The sequence below is a fragment of the Notothenia rossii genome, assembly GCF_949606895.1.
Source record: "Notothenia rossii genome assembly, chromosome: 1".
NCBI lineage: Eukaryota > Metazoa > Chordata > Actinopteri > Perciformes > Nototheniidae > Notothenia > Notothenia rossii.
Genome location: NC_136912.1, coordinates 87,426,395 through 87,453,693, shown reverse-complemented (window position 1 = coordinate 87,453,693; position 27,299 = coordinate 87,426,395). Strand labels below are relative to the sequence as shown.

The window sequence follows — 27,299 nt, the reverse complement described above, 5'->3', positions numbered from 1 at the left end:
TATTATTATTATATAACCTTTAATGCAAGATGCCTAAGGTGTTTTACAGATACAAAATAAAGAAGTAGGAACATAATTAAAAACAAGTTATAAACAAACAGACAGAGTTATATCACAGAACCATAAAACAATAACACATAAACAGTGATACCTCTAAAATGACTCCAAATTAATAGATAGGTCTTCAATTTACTTTTAAAAACTCCAATGGAGTTTGCTGTTCTAAGATCCAATGGGAAAAACATGAAGCAGCCTCCCCAGATTTCTTGTGTATTACTTTAAGTACTTCTAAAAGAAAGGCATCTGAGGATCTGAGTGTCCTTGTTGGGTTGTCAAAAGAAAGGCAGTCCCAGATGTATGTAGGGCCCGTGTTATGTAAAGCCTTATAAATGATTAAAAGCATTTTAAAATCAACTCGGAAAGTCACCGGTAACCAGTGCAGTGATGCCAGCACAGGGAACATGTGATCACTTTTTTCTGTGTTTGTTCAAATCCTGGCCGCAGTATTCTGATTTAATTGCAATTTCTTTAAAGATTTTTTGGAGACCACGAGAATTGCAGTATTCCAAGCGACTAGTAATAAAAGCATGTAAAACAATTCCCGCTGAGTTAGATTTCTGATACTGTTTGCCATTTGTTTACATTAGTTCATTCTATTGAAGTGCGTTCTATGAGTGTTAAAAGTTGCTTATAATCCGACATTGAAACTATGGTGACGTCACATGCCCAACCTCTCCAAGTGCAGGATCTCATTATTATGATTATTTAAACATACAAAATGAATGTATACTGATGAAATAAACCTTGATAGACCAATCTGTGACACCACAAAGCCTCAATATTACAATGAATGTTTGCTGAAGTAAAACCTTTTCCGATAAGAGATTAAAACCTCATGTGTTCGGATAAAGAAAAGAGAACACAACATTTGAGACATTTGCTTTATTTAGTTTTCCATTAAAGAGCGAACACTGACAGAGCAGCTGAGACACAGCCTCCCCTCCTAAATACATTCAAAGTGTGCTGAAGCAAAGCTTTAGGAAATTGCATATTAAGCTTTTTCATTGATGATATTGTTGATCCAGACAAGGTATTTGGAGATCTCTGTGTAGACGTTGGGTTTATCTGGGTAGTCACAGATTCTGTTGGAGTTGTAAGACACAACACCAACAGCTATCCCGTCGCACACCAGAGGACCACCAGAATCACCCTGTGAACAAGGAATATTACTCATTATTGATTATTTCATTTAAGAATTTTAAAGCATTTTTATAACAGCTTACATTTTACATCAACAAAGAGAAATCATACCTGACAGAAGCCTTTGTGGCTGCCATAACCACCGGCACAGATAACATCAGGAGGAATACCACCCCATTGCGTAGAGCATGTGTTCAGGTTCATGACAGACACATCCACCTCCATCAGCTTATCAACAACTCCACCACCAGTCTCTGTGAAACCCCATCCAGCAACATGGCAGATTTTGTTTTCTTTAACGTGCATATTAGAAGAAGGAATGGCAATGATTTGTTTTTTGTTCCCGGCAACTTTCTTCGTCAGCTGGAGATGAACAAAGTAAATCTCACAAATCTAGCAATGTGTGTAATATAAGATAATACTTTTTTATTCTTCAGACTTCAGTGTAACAAAACATGGCTGAATATGAAGCTGAAAGTTAAATTATTAATTTGATCCAAAAAAGTGTACTTACTTTGAGGAGCATGATGTCATTACCTCTGTCTACTCGGTTATAGGATCTGTGTTTGTGTCTTTCTTCAATGTATCTTACATTTTCTTCACCAACGTTGAGGAGATTGTGAGTGCCAACAACGACCCTGTCCGGTTCGCTAAATGAAAGATAATATTCAATATTGAAGATAATATTTAAAAATAAAAGGTGGTTAATATATCTTGAAGACTTTTCAAATTGCTTTCTAATTGAATGATTCAAAGATAGCGGATAAAGGAAGTTATACTCACTCGGGGCTACAGTGCGCAGCAGTGAGCACAAAGTCTTCGCTGATCAGGAATCCTCCGCACAGATGTTGCTCGTTTTTTTGCAGGGAGACCAAAAACTCGTACTTATCATCTGGGGCTATTGTTCCTTTTATGATTTTACTCCCATCTGCTGAAATAAGTAAAAGGTCATCATTTAATTTCAGTTAATGATTGGAGCATAATAAACAGAGTTCAGAGTATTACCATTTTGTCCGAGAGATGTCAGGACCTGAAAAATCAGGAGTTTGTGCAGAGCATGCATGATGCAAGACAATCGACTTGCCTTGGATCTTTGGGGCATTAAGACAATCCTTTTATGCAGCACTTTGTCTGATTAACACAGATTATTTAGAATTCTGACCACACCCACATGCAACACATTTCATTAGTCCCCATTTTGCCGTTGTTTTTTTTTGTTGAAGCAGCCCACTCAAACATTTATTGTGAAATCTGCAACAAACCAGCTGAACCACAGAAACTGGTTTCCTGCTTCAGTTCTGAGCAAACATCAAAGTTGTGAAACGAATACTATTTAATCACTTAAATGTAAAATCTAAATTGGGGGTGAATGTTCGCTTCCTTCATATCAATCCCAAATCTGCAAAGTCTTGAGACTGCATGTGACACGGTTGCTTAAGGTAACACAATCTATCCACAGACACATGAGTACTAATAGGTATATGTTTGGCTCTATACAAATAACATTTATGATAAATATAATCTTAAATTGACCCTGTTCTATATTAAAAGCTAACATTTTGGGGACATGACCAAGTGATGCGACTGCATTCATCAAAATCTGCACATATCTTTCAAACTTAAATGATCTGCACAGCCAGAGTTAATGTTCAATGTTTCCAGACGGACATGAATTCATCTAATGTTACAGCAGGTTGGAAGGATAATTGGAAAAATAAACAAAATGAATATGCAGTGCAAATGTTAGGCCTTTACTTGAATATGATTATTTCTTAAAAGGCCCAATCATTTAATGACATTAATAACTAAGGATTTAATGTCTTGTAAGAAAGTAAATTCTAATAATTAAAAGATAAACATTTATGTAAATGTCCTCTTTCTAAAGAATAAAAAAAACTTAATTCAAGGCCGCATTACAAACTAGATATCTGGCAACTGCCCTCGGCATGTATACGTTTTTAATATTATGTTGTTTGGCACCTATAACTATCCTTATTTCTTAGTGATAACAAACTATTGGGTATTTCTCAATGTCGAGGAAGGCTGCTCCAGAGCCACTATTTCAAAACATTCAGCCAGCCGTTGTTTCTACACAGACCACTATTGCGGTAAGCATGTTGTAACTTCCGGTTGTTGTTGTCATCTCCGGGTATCCCGTGTGCCTGTTCTGTTGCTGATGGCTTATTATCTTAAGTTAATCGATCGTTTTAAAACTCTTGATCACGGAAACTGCCTGACGTTGTAATCACACGTTACTACAGCTTAAGCACTCACAACTCTCCTTCTCTTAGCGACTTTAACTCCACAGTTGCCTACACTCTTTTCGGGTTTGCTAACGGTAGCTACTTTAGCTTGATAGCTAGCCATGGCTCTTTCCCCACCCTCGGGTGCTATTTCCTGCTCTAACTGTCTCATGTTTGGTTACTTCCCTACCTCCTTTACTGGTACCGATACATGTGTTAAATGTAGTATAGTTGTTAGGTTGGAGGCGGGAATCATAGCCATAGAAGCCCGTCTCCGCATCTTAGAAAATAACTCAGCTACAGTAAAGTCCATGTTAGCCGGTGCGGACCGGCAAAAGGTAGCTCCTCTTTGCCGTCCCCCGGCAACTCCCGAGCAGCAGGGAGAATGGGTGACTGTTCAGAAGGGGCATAACGCGAAACCCGCAGGTCCCCACCAACCCGTTCACGTATCTAACAGATATTCTCCACTCAGCGAGATACCCGCTGAGAAGCCAACTCTGGTTATTGGTAGCTCTATTATGAGACACGTGAATTTAGAGACCGAAGCCTCCACAGTCACATGCATTCCGGGGGCCAGAGCGGGCGACGTTGAGGCGCATCTTAGACTGCTGGCTAAAAATAAACGTAAATACAGTAGGATTGTTATTCACGTCGGTGGTAATGATGTTCGTTTACGCCAATCAGAATGCACCAAACTTAATGTGGCGTCGGTGTGTAGTTATGCTAAAACAATGTCGGACACCGTAATCTTCTCTGGTCCCCTCCCCAATCTGATCAATGATGACATAGCCGCATGTCATCATTTCAGCGCTGGTTATCTTGGTGGTGCCCAGCAAACAATGTGGGCTTCATAAATAATTGGACAGCCTTCTGGGGAAAACCTGGTCTGATTAAGAGAGACGGCATTCACCCTACTTTGGAAGGTGCAAATCTCATTTCGGCAAACATTTCAGGGCTTTGTGGACTTAATCCATGACAAACTGGAGTTGAGACCAGGAGGCAGAGTCGCAGTCTTACACACTTCTCTGCGCTCTCTCCTAGGCAGTCATCCATGGGAATCCCGAACCCAATAAAATACCCAATATTAACGGTGTGTGTGTCTGCCCATGGACAATTTAAGGTAAAACCTAATATATAATAGAGGTGTCATACATAATAACCTAATACAAGTAAATGTAACAACTACTACAGTGCAACAAAACAGGAAGATTAAATGTGGTCTCTTAAACATAAGATCTCTAGCATCTAAAGCAATATTGGTAAATGATTTAATATCAGATTATAATATTGATATATGCTGTCTCACTGAAACTTGGTTGAGACATGAAGAATATGTCAGCATAAATGAGACCACTCCACCCAGCCATATCAATACTCATATTGCCCGAGGCACGGGCCGAGGAGGTGGAGTTGCAGCAATCTTTGACTCAAGTTTACTTATCAATACTAAACAAAAATTAAATTATACCTCCTTTTGAAAGCCTCGTTTTTAGTCTTACACATCCGACCTGGAAAACTTTGCAGCCAATCTTATTTGTTACAGTGTACCGTGCACCAGGTCCTTATTCAGAATTCTTATCAGAATTCTCTGAGTTTTTATCAACTTTGGTACTTAAAACAGATAAAGTAATTATCGTAGGTGACTTTAATATTCATGTTGACGATGATAAAAATAGCCTTACTGTTGCATTTAACTCTATATTAGATTCTGTTGGTTTCTGTCAGAGTGTAAATAAACCAACCCACTGCTATAATCACAATCTCGACCTTGTTCTGACTTATGGTATTGAAATTGAGCAACTATTAGTCGAACCGCATAATCCTGCTTTATCCGACCATTTCTTAGTAACTTTTGAAGTACTGTTACTAGACTACAAAGCATTAGCCAAAAGCTCCTGCAGCAGAAACCTATCTGTTAGTGCTATAGCCAAATTTAAGGAAGAGATTCCACCAATACTTAACTCGATAGCATGTCTGCATGTAAGGGAGGAAACTTATACAAAATGTACACCACCCCAAATTGATCATGTTGTTGATAGTGCTACGGATGCGCTGCGAATAAAATTAGACTCTGTTGCTCCTTTGAAAAAGAAGAAAATAAAACAACATAGATTAGCTCCATGGCATAATGCCAAAACCCGCAAAATAAAGCAAAAGTCGAGACAACTTGAAAGGATATGGCGTTCCACTAAACTTGAAGAATCTCGTTTAATTTGGCATATTACTCTCAATGAATATAAGAAAGCACTGCGTAAAGCGAGAGCAGCTTACTACTCTTCATTAATAGATGAGAATAAGAATAATGCAAGATTTCTTTTCAGCACTGTAGCCTGGCTGACAGAGAGCCACAGCTCGACTGAGCCTTCTATTCCCATAGCACTCAGTAGTAATGATTTAATGTGCTATTTTAACGATAAAATTGTTACTCTTAGAAACAAAATCAATGACCTCTTGCCTTTGACCAGTATATTATTATCAACATCTCCCGGAAACGTAAGTTCTAATATTACACTAGATAGTAAACTAGAATGATTCTCTCTTCTAAGCCATCAAGGTGTATCTTAGACCCGATTCCAACTAAGCTGTTAAAAGAAGTTTTTCCATTAATTAGCACTTCTTTATTAAATATTAGGAATATGTCTTTATTATCAGGCTATGTTCCACAATCATTCAAAGTAGCAGTGATAAAACCGCTTCTTAAAAAGCACAACCTCGATCCAGAGGTTTTAGCCAACTATAGACCTATTTCTAATCTTCCGTTCCTCTCAAAAAGTCTTGAGAAAGCAGTCGCAAAACAGCTGTGTGATTACTTAAAAAACTATGATTTATTTGAAGATTTTCAGTCTGGCTTTAGAACACAACATAGCACAGAGACAGCTCTGGTTAAAGTCACAAATGACATTCTAATAGCCTTTGACAAGGGACTTGTCTCTATTCTTGTCTTGCTCGATCTTAGTGCTGCATTTGATACTATCGACCATGATATCCTATTGCAAAGACTAGAGCACTTAGTTGGCATACAGGGAACTGCTTTAGGCTGGTTTAGGTCCTATCTATCTGAACGCTCTCAGTTTGTACGTGTTAACGATGAATCTTCTATGCAAACCAAAGTTAGCCATGGAGTGCCACAGGGCTCAGTGCTTGGACCTATTTTGTTCACACTATATATGCTTCCGTTAGGCAATATTATAAGGAATCATTCTGTAAACTTTCATTGTTATGCGGATGATACTCAACTATATTTATCAATCAAGCCTGATGAAATTAATCATCTAAATAAAATTCAAGACTGCCTCAAGGACTTAAAAACGTGGATGACCTTACATTTTTTGATGTTAAACACGACCAAAACTGAAGTTATTGTACTTGGCCCGAAGAATCTACGAAACAAATTATCTAAAGATATACTAACTATGGATGGCATTAATTTGGCCTCCAGTGAGACTGTAAGGAATCTTGGTGTTATATTTGATCAGGATTTATCCTTTAACGCCCACATAAAATCAATTTCAAGGACCGCCTACTTCCATCTACGTAACATTGCAAAAATCAGGCATATCTTGCCTCAAAACGATGCAGAGAAACTAGTCCATGCATTTGTTACTTCAAGGCTGGATTATTGTAACTCCTTATTATCAGGGTGTACAAAGAAGTCAGTCAAGTCGCTTCAGTTGATACAAAATGCTGCAGCTCGTGTACTAACCAGAGTTAGGAAAAGGGACCACATTATTCCTGTTCTGGCTGCCTTACACTGGCTCCCTATAGAACACAGGATAGAATTTAAAATTCTTCTTCTCGCCTACAAAGCCCTTAATGGGCAAGCGCCATCTTACCTTAAAGAACTCATTATACCCTACTGTCCTACTAGGGCATTGCGTTCCAAGAATGCAGGGTTGTTGGTTGTTCCTAGAGTCTCTAAAAGTACAATGGGAGCCAGAGCCTTTTCTTATCAAGCTCCACTTTTGTGGAATCAGCTTCCAGTTTGTGTTCGGGCGGCAGACACACTATCCGTTTTTAAGAGTGCACTTAAGACCTTCCTTTTTGATAAAGCTTATAGTTAGGGCTGATTAGATTCAGCCCCTAGTTTTGCTGATATAGGCTTAGTTTGTCGGGGGACATCTTACTTCTTCCTTCTCTCTGTCTATACCTGTGTACTCTCATGTTTCGATTTACCCAGCTTCCCCAAATGTCTTTCTTTTTGGTGTCTATATACGCCGGGATCTGGACTCATGGATGATCCTGCGGTCCTGTGTCATGGATCGCGAGTCCTGGATCTTGAGTCGTGGCTGTGGTCCTGGATCATAAGTCCTGGATGGATATCCTCGTGGATTCATCTTCCTATTATACACACATGCATTTCCAAACATTTGGACTACCTATGTTGCAAATGTATTATCTTTTCAATTTACACACGGCATCTATTGCACGTCTGTCCGTCCTGGGAGAGGGATCTCTGTTGCTCTCCCTGAGGTTTCTCCCATTTTTCCCTTTAAACTGGGTTTTCTCTGGAAGTTTTTCCTGTACGATGTGAGGGTCTAAGGACAGAGGGTGTCGTATTGTCATACTGATATTCTGTACAAACTGTGAAGTCCACTGAGACAAATGTAACATTTGTGATATTGGGCTATATAAATAAACATTGATTGATTGATTGACTATTTCAAGGATGCTACGTCATCGAGTCCCACTGAAGAACTATTCCAATGTCCAGGATGCTTGGAATTCTACCGAGGCCGGCGTCCTTCGTTGCGGGAAATTTCGAGGCTGCACATGTGTATCCTCCGCGGTCTTAAAATTCCCACAATGCTTTGCGCACGGACCAATTCCCAATCTTTGGCGGAAATTGCACTCCATTTAAGGCGGGGCCTCGCATATGACGCACACCTGCACACCTGTTAGCCTGTTCCACCATTCTTCGTTTTCCGAGGCTAGGAAGAATTCTTGCCTCACTTCTGAAGGACCTGACTCGGAGGGACATGTCCTACCAAGGAAGCGTCCTCGACATTGAGAAACACCCATTGTGTTTGTGATTTGGGGGGAATTTCATTTTTCTTCTTCTTCTTCTTCTTCTTCTTTTTTTCTTTAATGGCAAATCGCTAATCACTCATCTTGTTTCATTGACTTCCCGTTTATGTGGTTTCCCACTTTATTTGATTGTTGGCTTGCTCCTTTAGATAATAACATAAATCATAGATTGTCTAAAAAACGTTGACAACTTACGAGCGATCACAATGTGCAGCAGTGACCACAAAGACTTCATTGATGAGGAATCCTCCACAGATATGAACATTTTGGTCGTTCTGCACGGAGGCCATAAACTGCATTTTGTTCTCCGGGACCTTTTTACCATTTATGATTTCACTACCAAGGACTGAAAAGAAGGATGAGTTAATTTGTAAGAAAGAGACAGATAACCACATGTGGGAATCTTACCTTTTCTAAACCAGTTCCCTCAGTCAGCGACCCTGTGCAAACTTTAAATGTGTTAAAGTGATGAGGGAATGTGGTAGTAAAGAAAGGACACCTCATGAAGTGTTGCAGTTGTTTCAGTAAATATAAGGCCTGTGGTTCTGCGGCCTCCACACCCTGAAGCACATGCACAAGTATTCTGTTTTTTCTGAAAGTTCTGGGATATTCTTGTCACTGTTTGGATAATACTTATCCTTAATGTGACTAAATAAGCTTTAGTCACATTTAGTTGAATTAAATATGTGAAAAATAATAAAAATTGTTTGGTATGGATCTACATTTCAGCTTTCACATTTGGGCTGTTGTCTTTTATTGCTGCGATGTTGCACCATAAGTGCAACGAGTTGCAGTAACCACAGTTTCCATCTCAAAGTCAGAGTGTGAGTATTATCACAGTCAAGTGTGAAGATAATTCTGTGAAAACATGTCAACGCTGACTGACAACTAATCTAAAAGAGCATTGTGGCTCATTAGTCAGTGTCTGACCAAAATGTATTATAGTACTTGTTTGCTATTATCTGCTATAATATACCTGATGTTCATTTTGTATCTGACATTTTCATTTATTTTTCCTTAGTCAGCGACCCTGTGGTTTTCACCTGATTCACCAAGATGTCTTTAGCCCACCATGTATGTATCTGTGCAAACTTTAATTGTGTTAAAGTTATGAGTGCATGTGGTCTGTAAAGACATGAAACCTCATGAAGTGTTGCCGTTGTTTCAGTAAATATAAGGCCTGTGTTTCTGCGGCTTCCACAGCCTGAAGCTCATGCATTATGTGAACAGCATGGCTGAGTTTTCACACAGTGCTTAACAATAATCTATTACTTCTCTTCAACATTTGATGGCAATTCATATTTTAACTGTTTTGAATCAATGCCCAATTTAAATATCTTTGTTGACATTTTTTCATCACTGGATTCATAACACTTAGCCCCGTAGGATTTAGTGACATTTGGTTGGATGAATGAAGTAAAAAGGTTCTTTAGTATTGATTTGCTTTTTAGCTGTGACCATATATTACTGGTATTTCACACCAAAAACTAAATGAGTAACACATCTCCAAGTCTGAGTGTCAGTATGATCACGATCACATGGTGTGAAACTAATTCTGGTAAGTCGTGTCAACGCTGACTGACAGCTAGTCTAAAAGAACACTGCGGCTTATTTTTCAGTGTTTGACTCAAGTCTATTATAAAGTGAATATGTTATGAGGAGGTATTACTTTTCTGAAGTGTAATTTGTTTGCAGTAATTCAACATAACTTTAAAAAAAATGGAGTTTAAAGACTGAAAGCATGCAGAGAAGAGCAAAGGCATCCAATGGCTTTTTCCAATGTAAATATGTTGAATTCATTGCTAGAATCTGCCATGGGCATTATAAACACTGACGTATTGAGCATGAATCTATTTTACCCACCAGTCATGTTCATTTCGCATTTAAAATGTTCATCCAGTGTATTTGTATTCTTTTTTACATTGCTCTCCTTTGGTGCATACTATGATGTGGCGACATCAAATGAACTCGACTCTACAATGTTAAAAAGATCAGAAAAGTTTTCGTGTGTTGTTTTATCGCATACAACCCACAACCCAGACATTTCTTGAGAAGTGTTGCAATCTAAAAGAACCGCAGAAACCACAGTTTCCAGCTGCAGATTTGGATATTGATATTCACATAGTAGCAGTTATGAAAGTAAGTGCAACTCATATTTTGCCTGTGGATGCTAAAGGCCTTATGCAAACCATTAACAATAGTTGAATTTGTGTTGTCGGTAACAGTCCGTGCATTCAAGCAGCGATAGGAGATCAATAAGATGCTGGTACTACTTTAAACTAACCCTATGCTTTCAATATTTGCCCATCTTTAACATCGGCAACATAAAGTAATGTTCACTGCAACTATAATTTGAATCAAATATTGATCTACATAATACTTTTACCTTTATCTATATATTGAAGTATACTTTGATTATACTTTATTAGTTTTACTTATATTGCAGGACTTTTACATGTGTTTTTACCACATAGCATTAATACTTCCTTGTAAGTAACATATTTGAGTATTTCTTCCACAACTGCTTGGTTTTTAGTCAGGACTTTAAGGGACTTCTCATATTGGGTATGGTTGCTTTGTACTGTGTCTTACTAAAGTTGCCTCCCCTCTCCACTCCCCAGCAGCTTAATGGAAACTTATTTGCCAAATGAAATAATTTGCATAAAACACTAGCTATTGCTCAGAATCAAAGCAGAGCCTCAAATATCTATTGATCTGTTAGTACTCCATGATAACCAGCAGAGAGCGCCAGAGTTCATAACAAGACTTTAAAGATGTCTCTGCTTTTTCACCATCAGAGGCAGCACCCTCCTCCATCTTTGTAAATCTAATGTGAAGTCACAAATTGAGCTGTCGGATGAATCTTCCTAACATCATCTGTCTGCCTTCTGTACTAAATGATTTACTTTTTAGGTGGTGGTGGTCGTGATGTATGAATAGGAGCTATCCTTCTAGGAACTTTATGGACGTTTTTAAAAGTAAATTTTATGTTATAACAAGCACATTATAAGAAAGTATTAAATACGTTTGACTTGGAAACATGTAGCAAAGACCAAAAATACTCTGAATAGCTAACAGCTATTAACATAGGTCCATATAAAGCCAAGGCAAGATACATTTATTTATATAACACATTTTATAAACAAGAACATTCCAGCCAGTACAGTACACTAAAAGCATGTTGCACTTTACATTGGTGATGATAATGGTGAACTCAGTATAGAGCTTTTCTGTAAAAGTACAACGTTTTAAGATTATATTTAAATCCAAGGAGCCACTATAGTATGTTGATCTGTTACATTTAACAATTATTTTTCTTGAGAATCTTTCTGATCCAGGGAAGGTATTTCGGTAGATCTGTGTACACATTGGGCATATTTGGGTAATGGCAGTTTTTATTCAATTTGTAAGACACAACTCCAGCTGCTCTCCCGTTGCACACCAGAGGGCCGCCAGAATCACCCTGTAAGCAGTAAGAAGCTTTATTAATCACTTTCCAAGAGTACATTCATTTATTCCAGAAACCACTTCATATGACAGGACAGAAAACATACCTTACAGAATCCATGGTTTGTCTTATATCCACCTGCGCAGGTGACGTTGTCCGGAAGAGTACGTTTTTTATGTTCCCATATTCTTTTACAGGCCTCCAGGTCAATGATGGACACATTCACCATTAGCAGCTCATCAACAGATTTACCATCACTTGTGGAGCCCCATCCAGCTACCTGGCACTGTTGTTCCTTCTTGAACTTAATCTCAGCTTTTGGAAGTGGAATCGGTTTTATTCTTTTGTTCTGTCGAGCTTTCCTGGACAGCTGGAGACACACAAAATCAAAAAGTTAAAGTTAAAAGCTAGCAAAGCCAGACTTAAAGCATACTTCTTCCTCCAGGAAACATCACGCTAACAATGAATTGCTTGAAGATGGGGCTTCTTTGAGTTTTAATGTAAGTGGGTTAAGGCTTCTGGCACTAGAACAGAATCAAACTGAACATCAAAGTTAGAGATATTACTGTAAAAATGCTATTATCTACTTACTTTGAGGAGCATGATGTCTGCCCCCTCTTCAACTTTCTTGTAAGATGGATGCTTGCATCTCTTCACACCGTATCTCATTTTCTCATCAATCTTCTTGAGGTTGTGGGTACCAAGAACAACACTTGTAGGATTCCTAAGAAAATTATCATTTAGGGGTAATCAGTAGTGTTTATTAAAATAACTGCTGCTCCTTTAGATAATAACATCAATTATAGATTGCCTAAAAAACGTTGACAACTTACGAGCAATGTGCAGCAGTGACCACAAAGACTTCATTGATGAGGAATCCTCCACAGATATGAACATTTTGGTCGTTCTGCACCGAGGCCATAAACTGCATTTTGTTGTCCGGGACCTTTTTACCATTTATGATTTCACTACCAAGTGCTGAAAAGAAGGATGAGTTAATACTGCATTTGTAAGAAAGAGACAAATAACCACATGTGAGAACATTACCATGAAGTCCAAGAGTTGTCAGAAGTTGAAGAAGCAGAATCCTGTGCAGAGCGTGCTTCATGCTTGCAGCAAACTGAACCTGTTGTCTTTGAGTGTCGTGTCGACCCTTTTATAAACCAGTTCCCTCAGTCAGCGACCCTGTGGTTTTCACCTGCTTCACCAAGATGTCTTTAGCCCACCATGTATGTATCTGTGCAAACTTTAATTGTGCTAAAGTGATGAGTGCATGACATGTGGTCTGTAAAGACATGTGTTGCCGTTGTTTCAGTAAATATAAGGCCTGTGGTTCTGCGGCCTCCACAGCCTGAAGCTCATGCACTATGTGAAAAGCATGGCTGAGTTTTCACACAGTGCTTAACAATACTCTATTACTTCTCTTCAACATTTGATGTCAATTAATATTTTAACCGTTTTGAATCAATGGCAGTTTAAATATCTTTGTTGACATTTTTCATCACTGGATTTATAACACTTAGCCCCGTAGGATTTAGTGACATTTGGTTGGATGAATGAGATAAAAAAAGTTCTTTAGTATTGATTTGCTTTTTAGCTGTGACCATACTGGTATGTCACACCAAAAACTAAATGAGTAGCAGAAACCGCGGTTTCAATCTCCAAGTCTGAGTATCTCATACAACCCACAACCCAGACATTTCTTGAGAAGTGTTGCAATCTAAAAGAACCGCAGAAACCACAGTTTCCAGCTGCAGATTTGGGTATTGATATTCATATAGTAGCAGTTATGAAAGTAAGTGCAACTCATATTTTGCCTGTGGATGCTAAAGGCCTTATGCAAACCATTAACAATAGTTGGATTTGTGTTGTCGGTCACAGTCCGTGCATTCAAGCAGCGATAGGAGATCAATAAGATGCTGGTACTACTTTTAACTAACCCTATGCTTTCAATATTTGCCCATCTTTAACATCGGCAACATAAAGTAATGTTCACTGCAACTATAATTCTAATCAAATATTGATCTACATAATACTTTTACCTTTATCTATATATTGAAGTATACTTTGATTATACTTTATTAGTTTTACCTATATTGCAGGACTTTTACATGTGTTTTTACCACATAGCATTAATACTTCCTTGTAAGTAACATATTTGAGTATTTCTTCCACAACTGCTTGGTTTTTAATCAGGACTTTAAGCCCCTTTCACACTGTTCCGAAATTGACACCCGAAATTGACACCCGAAGGCAACATATACCTGTACATTACATTTAAGACATACAACTGCAACGAAAGTAACACAAACAATTATGTTAAAGTATTATGATACTGTACTGATATTTTCCGACTTTGTTCTTTACTTTCTCCGTCTCTATATGTAGAAGATATTAAGTTTTCTCCGTCATGTTGTTTCCATAGCAACAACAACTTCCTCACCTTCAAAATAATATATTATATCCTTTTTAGTTTCACAGAACACAAATTGGGTTATTTACATAATATGTTTACATGATTTTGTTGTGCAATAAAACAAGCAGATGGACACACGATAAAGGAAATGTTCAAATTCGGCTTTGATCGTAGCAACATCGGGCCATTCTTTGGCTTGCCAAAGATTTTGCCACCGCTCCCGAAGTTGCTGCCGGAGCCTGATAAATTCCACAGGCGGTCATACGATGGCTTAAGATGCCCTCACGAATGCCTTACGAAGGGCAAAATGGACACATAAAGTCAACACGAAAATGAACCTTCACAAGGTCCTTCGGCAATGCTTTGTGATGTCAAAGATGTTGCCACCGCTCCCGAAGTTGCTGCCGGAGCCTGAGAAACTCCACCGGCGGTCATACGATGGCTTAAGATGCCCTCACGAATGGCCCGATGTTGTTACGATCAGAGCCGAATTTGAACATTTCCTTAATCGTGTGTCCATCGGGTGTCAATTTCGGGACAGTGTGACAGCGGCTTTAAGGGACTTCTCATATTGGGTATGGTTGCTTTGTAATGTGTATTACTAAAGTTGCCTCCGCTCTCCACTCCCCAGCAGCTTAATGGAAACTTATTTAACCAAATGAAATAATTTGCATAAACCACTATCTATTGATCAGAATCAAAGCAGAGCCTCAAATATCTATTGATCTGTTAGTACTCCATGATACCCAGCAGAGAGCGCCAGAGGTCATAACAAGACTTTAAAAATGTCTGCTTTTTCACCATCAGAGGCAGCACCCTCCTCCATCTTTGTAAATCTAATGTGAAGTCACAAATTGAGCTGTCGGATGAATCTTCCTAACATCATCTGTCTGCCTTCTGTACTAAAGTATTTACTTTTTAGGTGGTGGTGGTCGTGATGTATGAATAGGAGCTATCCTTCTATGAACTTTATGGATGTTTAAAAAGTCAATTTTATGTTACAACAAGCACATTATAAGAAAGTATTAAATACGTTTGACTTGGAAACATGTAACAAAGAGCAAAAATACTCTGAATAGCTAACAGCTATTAACATTGGTCCATATAAAGCCAAGGCAAGATACATTTATTTATATAACACATTTTATAAACAAGAAGATTCTAGCCAGTACAGTACACTAAAAGCATGTTGCACTTTACATTGGTGATGATAATGGTGAACTCAGAATAGAGCAGAGCCTCAAATATCTATTGATCTGTTAGTACTCCATTATACCCAGCAGAGAGCGCCAGAGGTCATAACAAGACTTTAAAAATGTCTGCTTTTTCACCATCAGAGGCAGCACCCTCCTCCATCTTTGTAAATCTAATGTGAAGTCACAAATTGAGCTGTCGGATGAATCTTCCTAACATCATCTGTCTGCCTTCTGTACTAAAGTATTTACTTTTTAGGTGGTGGTGGTCGTGATGTATGAATAGGAGCTATCCTTCTATGAACTTTATGGATGTTTAAAAAGTCAATTTTATGTTACAACAAGCACATTATAAGAAAGTATTAAATACGTTTGACTTGGAAACATGTAACAAAGAGCAAAAATACTCTGAATAGCTAACAGCTATTAACATAGGTCCATATAAAGCCAAGGCAAGATACATTTATTTATATAACACATTTTATAAACAAGAAGATTCTAGCCAGTACAGTACACTAAAAGCATGTTGCACTTTACATTGGTGATGATAATGGTGAACTCAGTATAGAGCTTTTTTGTAAAAGTACAACGTTTTAAGATTATATGTAAATCCAAGGAGCCACTATAGTATGTTGATCTGTTACATTTAACAATTATTTTTCTTGAGAATCTTTCTGATCCAGGGAAGGTATTTCGGTAGATCTGTGTACACATTGGGCATATTTGGGTATTGGCAGTCGTTTTTCCAGTTGTGAGACACAACTCCAGCTGCTCTCCCGTTGCACACCAAAGGGCCGCCAGAATCACCCTGTAAGCAGTAAGAAGCTTTATTAATCACTTTCCAAGAGTACATTAATTTATTCCAGAAACCACTTCATATGACAGGACAGAAAACATACCTTACAGAATCCATTTTTTGTGCCATATCCACCTGCGCAGGTGACGTTGTCCGGAAGAGTAACTTTTTGAAATGTCCATAGTCTTTTACAGGCCTCCAGGTCAATGATGTGCACATTCACCATTAGCAGCTCATCAACAGGTTTACCATCACTTGTGGAGCCCCATCCAGCTACCTGGCACTGTTGTTTATTCTTGAACTTAATCTCAGCTTTTGGAAGTGGAATCGGTTTTATTCTTTTGTTCTGTCGAGCTTTCCTGGACAGCTGGAGACACACAAAATCAAAAAGTTAAAGTTAAAAGCTAGCAAAGCCAGACTTAAAGCATACATCTTCCTCCAGCAAACATCAAGCTAACAATGAATTGCTTGAAGATGGGGCTGCTTTGAGTTTTAATGTAAGTGGGTTAAGGCTTCTGGCACTAGAACAGAATCAAACAGAACATCAAAGTTAGAGATATTACTGTAAAAATTCTATTATCTACTTACTTTGAGGAGCATGATGTCTGCCCCCTCTTGAAATGTCTTGTAAGATGGATGCTTGCATCTCTTCACACCATATCTCATTTTCTCATCAATCTTCTTGAGGTTGTGGGTACCAAGAACAACACTTGTAGGATTCCTAAGCAAATGATCATTTAGGGGTAATCAGTAGTGTTTATTAAAATAACTGCTGCTCCTTTAGATAATAACATACATTATAGATTGCCTAAAAAACGTTGACAACTTACGAGCAATGTGCAGCAGTGACCACAAAGAATTCATTGATGAGGAATCCTCCACAGATATGAACATTTTGGTCGTTCTGCACGGAGGCCATAAACTGCATTTTATTGTCCGGGACCTTTTTACCATTTATGATTTCACTACCAAGTGCTGTAAAGAAGGATGAGTTAATACTGCATTTGTAGAAAAGAGACAAATAACCACATGTGGGAACATTACCATGAAGTCCAAGAGATGTCAGAAGTTGAAGAAGCAGAATCCTGTGCAGAGCGTGCTTCATGCTTGCAGCAAACTGAACCTGTTGTCTTTGTGTGTCGTGTCGACCCTTTCATAAACCAGTTCCCTCAGTCAGCGACCCTGTGCAAACTTTAAATGTGTTAAAGTGATGAGTGCATGTGGTAGTAAAGAAATGACACCTCATGAAGTGTTGCAGTTGTTTCAGTAAATATAAGGCCTGTGGTTCTGCGGCCTCCACACCCTGAAGCACATGCACTAGTATTGTGTTTTTTCTGAAAGTTCTGGGATATTCTTGTCACTGTTTGGATAATACTTATCCTTAATGTGACTAAATAAGCTTTAGTCACATTTAGTTGAATGAAATATGTGAAAAATAATCAAAATAGTTTGTTATGGATCTACATTTCAGCTTTCACATTTGGGCTGTTGTCTTTTATTACTGCGATGTTGCACCATAAGTGCAACGAGTTGCAGTAACCACAGTTTCCATCTCAAAGTCAGAGTGTGAGTATTATCACAGTCAAGTGTGAAGATAATTCTGTGAAAACATGTCAACGCTGACTGACAACTAATCTAAACGAGCATTGTGGCTCATTAGTCAGTGTCTGACCAAAATGTATTATAGTATTTGTTTGCTATTATCTGCTATAATATACCTGATGTTCATTTTGTATCTGACATTTTCATTTATTTTTCCTTGGTCAGCGACCCTGTGGTTTTCACCTGATTCACCAAGACTTCTTTAGCCCATCATGTATGTATCTGTGCAAACTTTAATTGTGTTAAAGTGATGAGTGCATGTGGTCTGTAAAGACATGAAACCTCATGAAGTGTTGCCGTTGTTTCAGTAAATATAAGGCCTTTGGTTCTGCGGCTTCCACAGCCTGAAGCTCATGCATTATGTGAACAGCATGGCTGAGTTTTCACACAGTGCTTAACAATAATCTATTACTTCTCTTCAACATTTGATGTCAATTAATATTTTAACCGTTTTGAATCAATGGCAGTTTAAATATCTTTGTTGACATTTTTTCATCACTGGATTTATAACACTTAGCCCCGTAGGATTTAGTGACATTTGGTTTGATGAATGAAGTAAAAAAGTTCTTTAGTATTGATTTGCTTTTTAGCTGTGACCATATATTACTGGTATGTCACACCAAATACTAAATGAGTAGCAGAAACCGCGGTTTCCATTTCCAAGTCTGAGTGTCAGTATGATCACGATCACATGGTGTGAAACGAATTCTGGTAAGTCGTGTCAACGCTGACTGACAGCTAGTCTAAAAGAGCACTGCGGCTTATTTTTCAGTGTTTGACTCAAGTCTATTATAAAGTGAATATGTTATGAGGAGGTATTACTTTTCTGAAGTGTAATTTGTTTGCAGTAATTCAACATAACTTGAGTTTAAAAACTGAAAGCATGCAGAGAAGAGCAAAGGCATCCAATGGCTTTTTCCAATGTAAATATGTTGAATTCATTGCTAGAATCTGCCATGGGCATTATAAACACTGACGTATTGAGCATGAATCTATTTTACCCACCAATCATGTTCATTTTGCATTTAAAATGTTTATCCAGTGTATTTGTATTCTTTTTTACATTGCTCTCCTTTGGTACATACTATGATGTTGCGACATCAAATGAACTCGACTCTACAATGTTAAAAAGATCAGAAAAGTTTTCGTGTTTTGTTTTATCTCATACAACCCACAACCCAGACATTTATTGAGAAGTGTTGCAATCTAAAAGAACCGCAGAAACCACAGTTTCCAGCTACAGATTTGGGTATTGATATTCACATAGTAGCAGTTATGAAAGTAAGTGCAACTCATATTTTGCCTGTGGATGCTAAAGGCCTTATGCAAACCATTGACAATAGTTGGATTTGTGTTGTCGGTCACAGTCCGTGCATTCAAGCAGCGATAGGAGATCAATAAGATGCTGGTACTACTTTGCTATGCTTTCAATATTTGCCCATCTTTAACATCGGCAACATAAAGTAATGTTCACTGCAACTATAATTCGAATCAAATATGAATCTACATAATACTCAGGGGCGGTTCTAGGGGGGGAAGGGGGGGGGCAGTGCCCCCCTAACACTGACTTTGGACCCCCCTGTGGCCCCCCTAAAAATGAAAAAAAATTAAAAGTTTATGATTAAAAGATTTCTTGGCTGACGGAATAGGCGGAAGTAACAATATTTGTCATTCTAGTCGGACCCATTAGAGCAGGGGTCTCCAACACTTCGATCACAAGCTACCGGTATCTCGCAAGCCCTCAACAGCCCCCACTTTACAAATATGTTTTTTTTTTTAACGCCAGCCGTCATCGCCACGGAGAAGCACACAGCCTCTGTGAGCGAGTGAGACAGACAGAGAGAGAGAGAGCGAGAGCACACCTTTATCTATTTAATGTGTTGTAAAAAATAAAGAAGTCATTCCAATGTGTACTATAGGACAGTAAAAAATAAAAATAAAAAACAGTTTGAAAGGGGAGTGGTTAGTAAAATATGCATAAATAAAAAGAAAGAATACTAACTATAGGTAACATAAGATAAGAATAAACTAGTTTAAATTATTTGTTATTGGTTGTGATCATATTCTAAAGATTTGTTGATAATTGAAAAGTATACAGCTCTCTTTCATACGGAGCCCCCTTGGGGACATGGAGAAGAGATAATTATTTGAAAAAAAAAATGTTTTGCGAGATCTCGAAAAAACCTTTGGGAGATCTCGGAATACTTTTGCGAGATCTCGCAAAACTTTTCATTTAGTTCAATGTAGCCTACTTCCTGGTTAATTTGGCTGCTACGCAACACAGAAACCACAACAATGGAGCGGTTCATCAATTTTACTTTGAGCTTGGCCTTAAATATAAAGATATAACATCAGTGCTTGGCAATAGGCACGGGTTTCACTCATAGACTGTATATATAAAGGGTTTCACATAAGTGAAGACATCTCAAGAGACTATGGGCTCAGAACAGTCTCATAATACACACATGCACACAGAAGGATTCACACTTGTATTTCATGATCCGCAAAATAATTCACACTTCTATTTCCGGATCCACACTTGTGTTTTTCAATGCACACACAAATGTGTTCCATTTCATATACATGTAAATAAAATCCAAACACAGAAAAAAGTGTGCATATGTGTATTATGAGACTGTTCTGAGCCCATAGAGAACACTCAGAGCGAGGGGACATGCACGTCCCTCTGAGCTGAGTTATTGACAGATTCGAATTTCGCAGATCAATAACTCATGAACATAACGTTGTAAAAATACAAACAACATGACTTTACAATCATAGCAAGGTAGACAACGAGCTACAGAGTCGTTTTTATCAGAACAGTTTGATACGCACCGTCATCCGAGCTAAACATCAAGAATTGGTCACAATCTGCAGCTGGAGGAGGGAGAGGAGTGCTTAGGGACCGTCTACAAACTGCAACGGGAAAAGTATTGCGAGATCTCGCAAAGGGGTTTTGTGAGATCTCGCAAAGGGGTTTTGTGAGATCTCGCAAAACATTTTATTTTATTTTTACTATTTTTTTTTCTTCTCCATGTTCCTTAGGGGGCTCCGTACTTTCATGAGTGTTGAGAGCTGTATCCATACATTCATTTTGTGCTCAAAGTGCTCCAGATTGATGCATTTAACTTCAACATTTCAAAAAAAATCTTCCCGAGGCTCCATGCCCCAGGACCCCCCTAGAGAAGATTAGGTCCACCCCCGAATAAAGCAGGTTCAAATAATTAAATTGCATACATTTTCTTTTAGTAAACACTGAAAACGGGTCCCACAGACCCAAACAGCACACAAAGGTAAGCGTATAATAATGTGTAATGAAACAAATACCAATAACTGTATTGCATTGTTTTCTTAGGTGTATGCGCAATTACTTCATACTGTCTTTGTCTTTTTCGTCCTGCATTTATTATGCCCCCCTCAGAAAATAACTGGCCCCAGCCTGGCCCCCCCAGTCAAATTGGTCTAGAACACTACTGATAATACTTTTACCTTTATCTATATATTGAAGTATACTTTGATAATACTTTTGCATGTGTTTTTACCACATGGCATTAATACTTCCTTGTAAGTAACATATTTGAGTATTTCTTCCACAACTGCTACTCAGGACTTTAAGGGACTTCTCATATTGGGTATGGTTGCTTTGTACTGTGTCTTACTAAAGTTGCCCCCCCTCTCCACTCCCCGGCAGCTTAATGGAAATGTATTTGCCAAATGAAATAATTTGCATAAAACACTAGCTATTGCTCAGAATTAAAGCAGAGCCTCAAATATCTATTTATCTGTTAGTACTCCATGATACCCAGCAGAGAGCGCCAGAGGTCATAACAAGACTTTAAAAATGCTCTGCTTTTTCACCATCAGAGAGTGCCACTTCTCCATCTTTGCAAATCTAATGTAAAGTCACAAATTGAGTTATAAAGTCATTCTGGGTAAGGGAAAAAAACAACAAAAGACCAAATCAGTATAAATGATAGTTATAGTCTGTGAAGGTACAGTACAGGATGCACTAGCTACTGCATGTTTTCTCTTCAAGCTCATTAGTGCACATTAGTGCTCATTTTGGATTTAATGTCATGTCAGTACTTTTGTCTTATTTTCACTATGGCTTGACTCTTCTTTCTGACGTCTGACTAAGCAGCCACCCTGTAAAGGTTGTTAGACAAGTAATGAACACTGCATGTGAATTTGTTACTTTGGCTGTAATTTGTAGCTGGTGCTGCTCTCTAGACACAGAAACATTGAGAATTTTTTTAGAGGCTCTGTGCCACTGCCATGTGTTTTCAAACCTCCATATAATGTACAAAGGTGTCGAGCCAGGAGGGATTTGACTTTGGCCCGCAGTTGAACCTCACAGCTTAGACACAGCTGTCTTGCTATATTGCGTTCAGTGTAAATGTCACTGTAACTGTTGCTCAATCTGTCCACACATGCATACATGGTAAAGAAAAGATAAACATTATATACAGCTTGTTTTTAAAGCCCTAGTTTGGCCATGATCTGAGTGAGAGATTGTTTCTCAGTTGGATTGGATCTAGCCTCCAGTTTTCCATACAACGTTAGCGTATTGCTCCTACAAGTTGACAGTACAGTACAGAGGAAATACTAATTGTCTGATACAGCCCACATGTTTTAATCCAATAATAACTTTCTCCCCTGCTTTATTTCAAATCTCCTAACGGAAAAAATAAAGCGTATTTTGTCCTCGTTATGAAAGAACATCAACCTGTTAATGTTTTGATTTTGAAAAGTGCAGTGTTGAGAAAGTATCACCATGCATACAGTGACAGAACACAGAGCATGTCTAGTTCCACTGGCTTGAAGAATTACTTCACATAGTGGGGCTTGAGGGGCAGGTTGGATGGGCTTAAACTTTGCATGAAGCGGCACTGACTTTGGTCTTTTCCAGTCACTAACAGCCAAAGACAACCTCATGATGTTGACTGGGACATCGGCCAACATGTGGCTTGCCAAAACATATAGGAGATGGTGTGTGCCCCTTAAGTCTACTACAGACTTTTCAGTAATCTTCCTATATTCTTGGATTTTATTTTTCTTGTATTCTTTTAGGTCATATTCCTATATTTTGACAGTTTACTAGTTGCACGTGTGGATTGTCCATTATATTCTTGTCTGCAAAAGTTCCAAAAATGTTGATACTAGCATCACAGCCACTAGCTAGAGCTACATGGTAATAAGTAATCTACTGACGTTCGATCTGTTTTGCACACATCTCTCTATTTCTGTTTTTATTTGTTTTTAAATAAAAAAAACTTACCAGCATCTGTAGAGCTCACTAATGATAACATTAGTACACATTTGGTTTGACTTTACTGGTTATTTGGCAAACTCGCGGTGACAATGTTACTGCTGCATTTCAAAAATTGTTTTAGCACAAAACCTCCTGTCAGGCAACTTGTCGTTATTACCTTGAGAAATGTAATTTAATTTATATACAGTCTTACTTACTTAGTGATTTTGGTAAGTGCTTGTGGGTATAATTGTTACCTTTGCACAGAGCAGCCAGGCTAGCTCTTTGTTCCTGTTTCCAGACTTTATGCTAAGCCAAGCTAAGCTACACTGGCTGTAGCTTGCTGACGTGAGATTGGTATCAATCTTCTCATCTCACCCTGCAGAAAGCAAATAGTTGCATTTTGGCTCTTTTGTAACTACATTTCTATGCTGGAGTTTACACTTTTTTTACTTTTCCTCTCATTCTGCTTCAAACAATCATCCTTCCGTCCTCCTCTTCACCTTGTCCCCCGGTGTCTGGCACGCGGCAGGTATCCGGAGAATGCCCGACATGGGGTTTGGCCGGTCGGCCCCACATACCTGCGGCGTGGCATGGCAGGGCTTTAGGGGAAATGTGGCGCATGTGCCACTCAGCAGCCCTGCCTAATGTCCAGTAAGTGGCTTCAGACAGGAACACTAATCCACTCAGTGATGAGCAGCAGTCTGAAGGCTCTGCTACAGGCTGCCAAGACTGTCCGAGCCCACTCTCAGTTTCAAACAGAGCCCAGTGTTCTTCAAAGGGAATCATTGCAGCTTTAATAAAATAGCATTTCCTTTGCAGGTATTTGACAGTGGTGAATCAATTTGTTCTTGCTTTTCCTCTTTCTTATGAAATATTTATTGTCAAAATGAAATAGGACAGTGAACTCACATGAAGTAGAGGACATATGAAAGGACAGCATGATGAACTGTAAGAAGATCTGCATTTGTTTTAACAGTTAATACACAATTTACATTTTTGTATTTTTTTGTATTTGTATTATTATTATAATTTGTGTGAATCTTTACTGTCCTGTTTTTCCTTCTCACTCTGTTGCTGTTTTAACCACTGAATTTCCCCATGGAGCTCAACTTTAAGTGATACCACAGATATTGATGACATCATCCCTACTGTTAATTAAAAAAAGAAAAAGAAAACATAACGTGGCAGATGATTTTGTGTCACTTGCACAGATTGGAGCACTGGAGCTTTTCTCTTGTCCATAATACACCCCAAACAGCCATTAAACTACAACTGTAACATTTAAAATCCTGATTTTCTTCTGTAATTTCCCTCTATATCTTTCATAATGCCCCAGGATAGTTTTTTTAATCAAGATGAAATATATTCAACTTGAGACAACTACTGTCCCCCCTCATAACCCTATAGTCAAATATGTGCTTATTTCTACACACCTGCACCTTTTTAATGCCCTGTAGTGCAATTTAGCTCTAACATTCATATTGTATTCTGTCTGAACACAAGGTACCATGCCCAAAAGGTTGGTCATTGTGAATCAATCAAAGTTCATGTCGATAACCACATAGAGACAAAATGATAAGGTTAAATATTGTTTCACACTAATCAATGCATTGTTCAAAAGGATTATATAATGTTTTAAATAGAATTTGCCCTGATCATTGGACAAATTTTTCGCAAATGAAAAAAAGGAACTATCATTTTAGATCATTAAAATGGGATTTACCAGAAAACTCGAAATAGGTTCGGTATTATCTTCAATTTGGTTATAACAGCGTATACCTGATAACCATACACACACATGCTCACAAACTTACATACACACTCATCTGTCGTCCACCCTTTAGTCCAGCTATTCAGCATTATAACTTGGCTGTTTTTGTAACAAAACAAGGCCTAATCCTAAATTCAGGGAGCTGTGAATGTGCCTCAACAAATGGCAGACAAATGAGAAGGATTAGCGAGGGCCTGTGAAAGAGTGAAAGGTTTGCCATTGATCTACGGTGGTCCTGTTCTCTTTCAGGGCCACTCGGTCTGAAAACCCCACTGAGTAAGAGCATACAGGGCCACTCCAGAGCCCCCTAGGCCACTGAGAGACACACAACAGCCACAATTAGTCTCAGGAGCTGTAATGGCAATTCAATAAGCGCTTTAAAATTGTGCCTTAGTCCGTCTGCCACCCCACAACCCCTCCCATCCCTTCCATTTTCGTCTACATACATAAGATTGGTATTATGAGTGGCGAGGGGCTCTTTTTTCTTTCCCACCCACCACAGTTCTTTTCAGTCGCTGTGAGAGAAAATGACCACACAGGGTTTCAAAGGTTCCAGAGGCTGTGGTTTGTTGTCGCTGAAGCAGCATGACTTGTGCCCCTGTAGATTTTGGCTAAGGCCTTCAAAATGGGCTTCTATTATTACTTTTTTCTGTCACTCAGATACAAATTAATTTTGAAGTAGTCAATGTAATCTTCTCTTTACAGACTGCTTTTATTGGGTCATGAGGTATACCTTCAATCAAGTAATGTGTTCTTGCCTGTGCTGCTGTGAAGATGTGCTGCACTGTGTCATGTTTTAAGAGGGCCGACATTTCCAGAAAGATTTGAGGCCTTAGCAGAAACATAAAGATATGACGTGCCTACCAGGTGCTTTCTGACAGACAGTGAAGAGACAACATCATTGCATGACTCACTCTCTCACTCCTCCACTCACACCGATCACATCAAACATAATGCAAACACCTGTGCTCCTGACATCAACACATCATGGCCGACCAGGAGCTGAGGATGTCTTCTAGATGGCTGTCATTTCCATTCTCCTGGGCTCTTTTTGGGACATTCCTCATTGATTTTGCACAGTGTTTAGGTTTTTCCTTTCGCCTCATGATCAAAGGCCAAAGCTTTTGATCAGGACTTCCAAAGGATCCCTCTCGTTTTGCTGGCGAGCAAACTGACAGGACAGTGGTGGAGCAATGCTAATTACAGCTCCCATTTGGTGTCCCTGGACCTGGCACCAACCGGCAGTCGCACCCTCAGGCCGAGAAGAAAGGAGAGATCTTGGACAGTTAAAAAAGGAGAGAGGATAAGGAGAGGAGAAAAGATGGAGGACACTCTGACAAAGAGGCGAGTCAATCGACAGAACAGGCAGAAAATGGGATTACTTCAGGCGTGCATGTTTGAGTGTGTCTACTCCAGCTGAAGGTTGGATAACGATCATATGTTCAAAGACACCTACAAACCTGTACTGTACTGTATTTTGTCCAGCTATATTATTCTCTTACAACAAGAGAGGAAAAACGATAATATATAGATGTTGTCTGTTGTAGCGATAAGACTGTTTCATGGTGGGCTATTTCTTATACTTTGATTTGTCATTTGTACATGTGAAACAAGCAAGGTGTGCTTTAATTATTAGCTCTACAGTTATTGGTTGGCTGATTTTGTGAAATGTGGTCCGGCACCTACTTCCCCACTGATAGCTGCAGTTTTATATATAGCGTGCAGACATGAAAGTTGGTATTGATCTTCTGACCTAACTCTGGGCAAGTAAGCTAATAAGCATATTTCCAAAATGCCAAAATTTTACTTTACATTGTATTTTACACTTAAGATACAAAAGCAACAAAAGGAATATTTACAAAAGGACTAGTCTTTACTTTTCAAAATGTAAAATCCCTAGAGGCTACACAGCTGAAGACAAAGACATTTGCATGGCAACCATACAGCCAGACCCCCCATTCTGATATTTGTATGCTGCCCCCAGACCTTTGGTTCTGAACTACAGTGTGACTTCACGCCATTTTGACCAGACATGTACCCCGTCACAGTAATCTCGCATTATGACAGGCTGAAAGGTTGGCCTTTATTCACCCCAAACAGCCACTATTCATCCCCGACTCCCTTTCTGCTCACTGAAAGGACCAAGTGGCCTCCTGTGCCACTGTGGGGCTCGTCTGTGTGTAAATGACCTTGATGCTCGGGTGCATAGTTCATAACCGCGGAGCTTTCATCAGACACGGGGAGGTCCTCCACATCAACGCCTCTCCTGCTGCGAGTTTTGTCATGATTATGATGAGGAGTGGGATTATGTTGGGGAGCTCTAATGGAGATGTTAGCAACGCTCAACAATC

The 27,299-nt window shown here is 38.8% G+C and overlaps 2 protein-coding genes across 2 annotated transcripts; both read right to left on the bottom strand.

Annotated features, from left to right (window-relative positions):
- Positions 1 to 927: 927 nt before the first annotated feature.
- On the bottom strand, positions 928 to 13,111 carry LOC307019743 (transmembrane protease serine 9-like). Its single transcript, XM_079650825.1, has 10 exons — positions 12,964 to 13,111; positions 12,750 to 12,894; positions 12,508 to 12,640; positions 12,023 to 12,286; positions 11,775 to 11,931; positions 2,206 to 2,334; positions 1,984 to 2,128; positions 1,715 to 1,850; positions 1,312 to 1,563; positions 928 to 1,210 (listed from the first exon to the last, which is right to left on the bottom strand). Exons 1-10 carry the CDS (start codon positions 13,022 to 13,024, stop codon positions 1,052 to 1,054), a joined length of 1,581 nt encoding a protein of 526 aa, XP_079506951.1. The 5' UTR covers positions 13,025 to 13,111; the 3' UTR covers positions 928 to 1,051.
- Positions 13,112 to 15,511: 2,400 nt separating this feature from the next.
- LOC307025348 (granzyme B(G,H)-like) lies at positions 15,512 to 23,739 on the bottom strand. The gene is made up of 6 exons (XM_079659982.1): positions 23,628 to 23,739; positions 17,366 to 17,512; positions 17,152 to 17,296; positions 16,910 to 17,042; positions 16,425 to 16,688; positions 15,512 to 16,333 (listed from the first exon to the last, which is right to left on the bottom strand). The coding sequence occupies exons 2-6, from the start codon at positions 17,424 to 17,426 to the stop codon at positions 16,172 to 16,174; spliced, it is 765 nt and encodes a 254-aa protein (XP_079516108.1). The 5' UTR covers positions 17,427 to 17,512; positions 23,628 to 23,739; the 3' UTR covers positions 15,512 to 16,171.
- Positions 23,740 to 27,299: the final 3,560 nt, after the last annotated feature.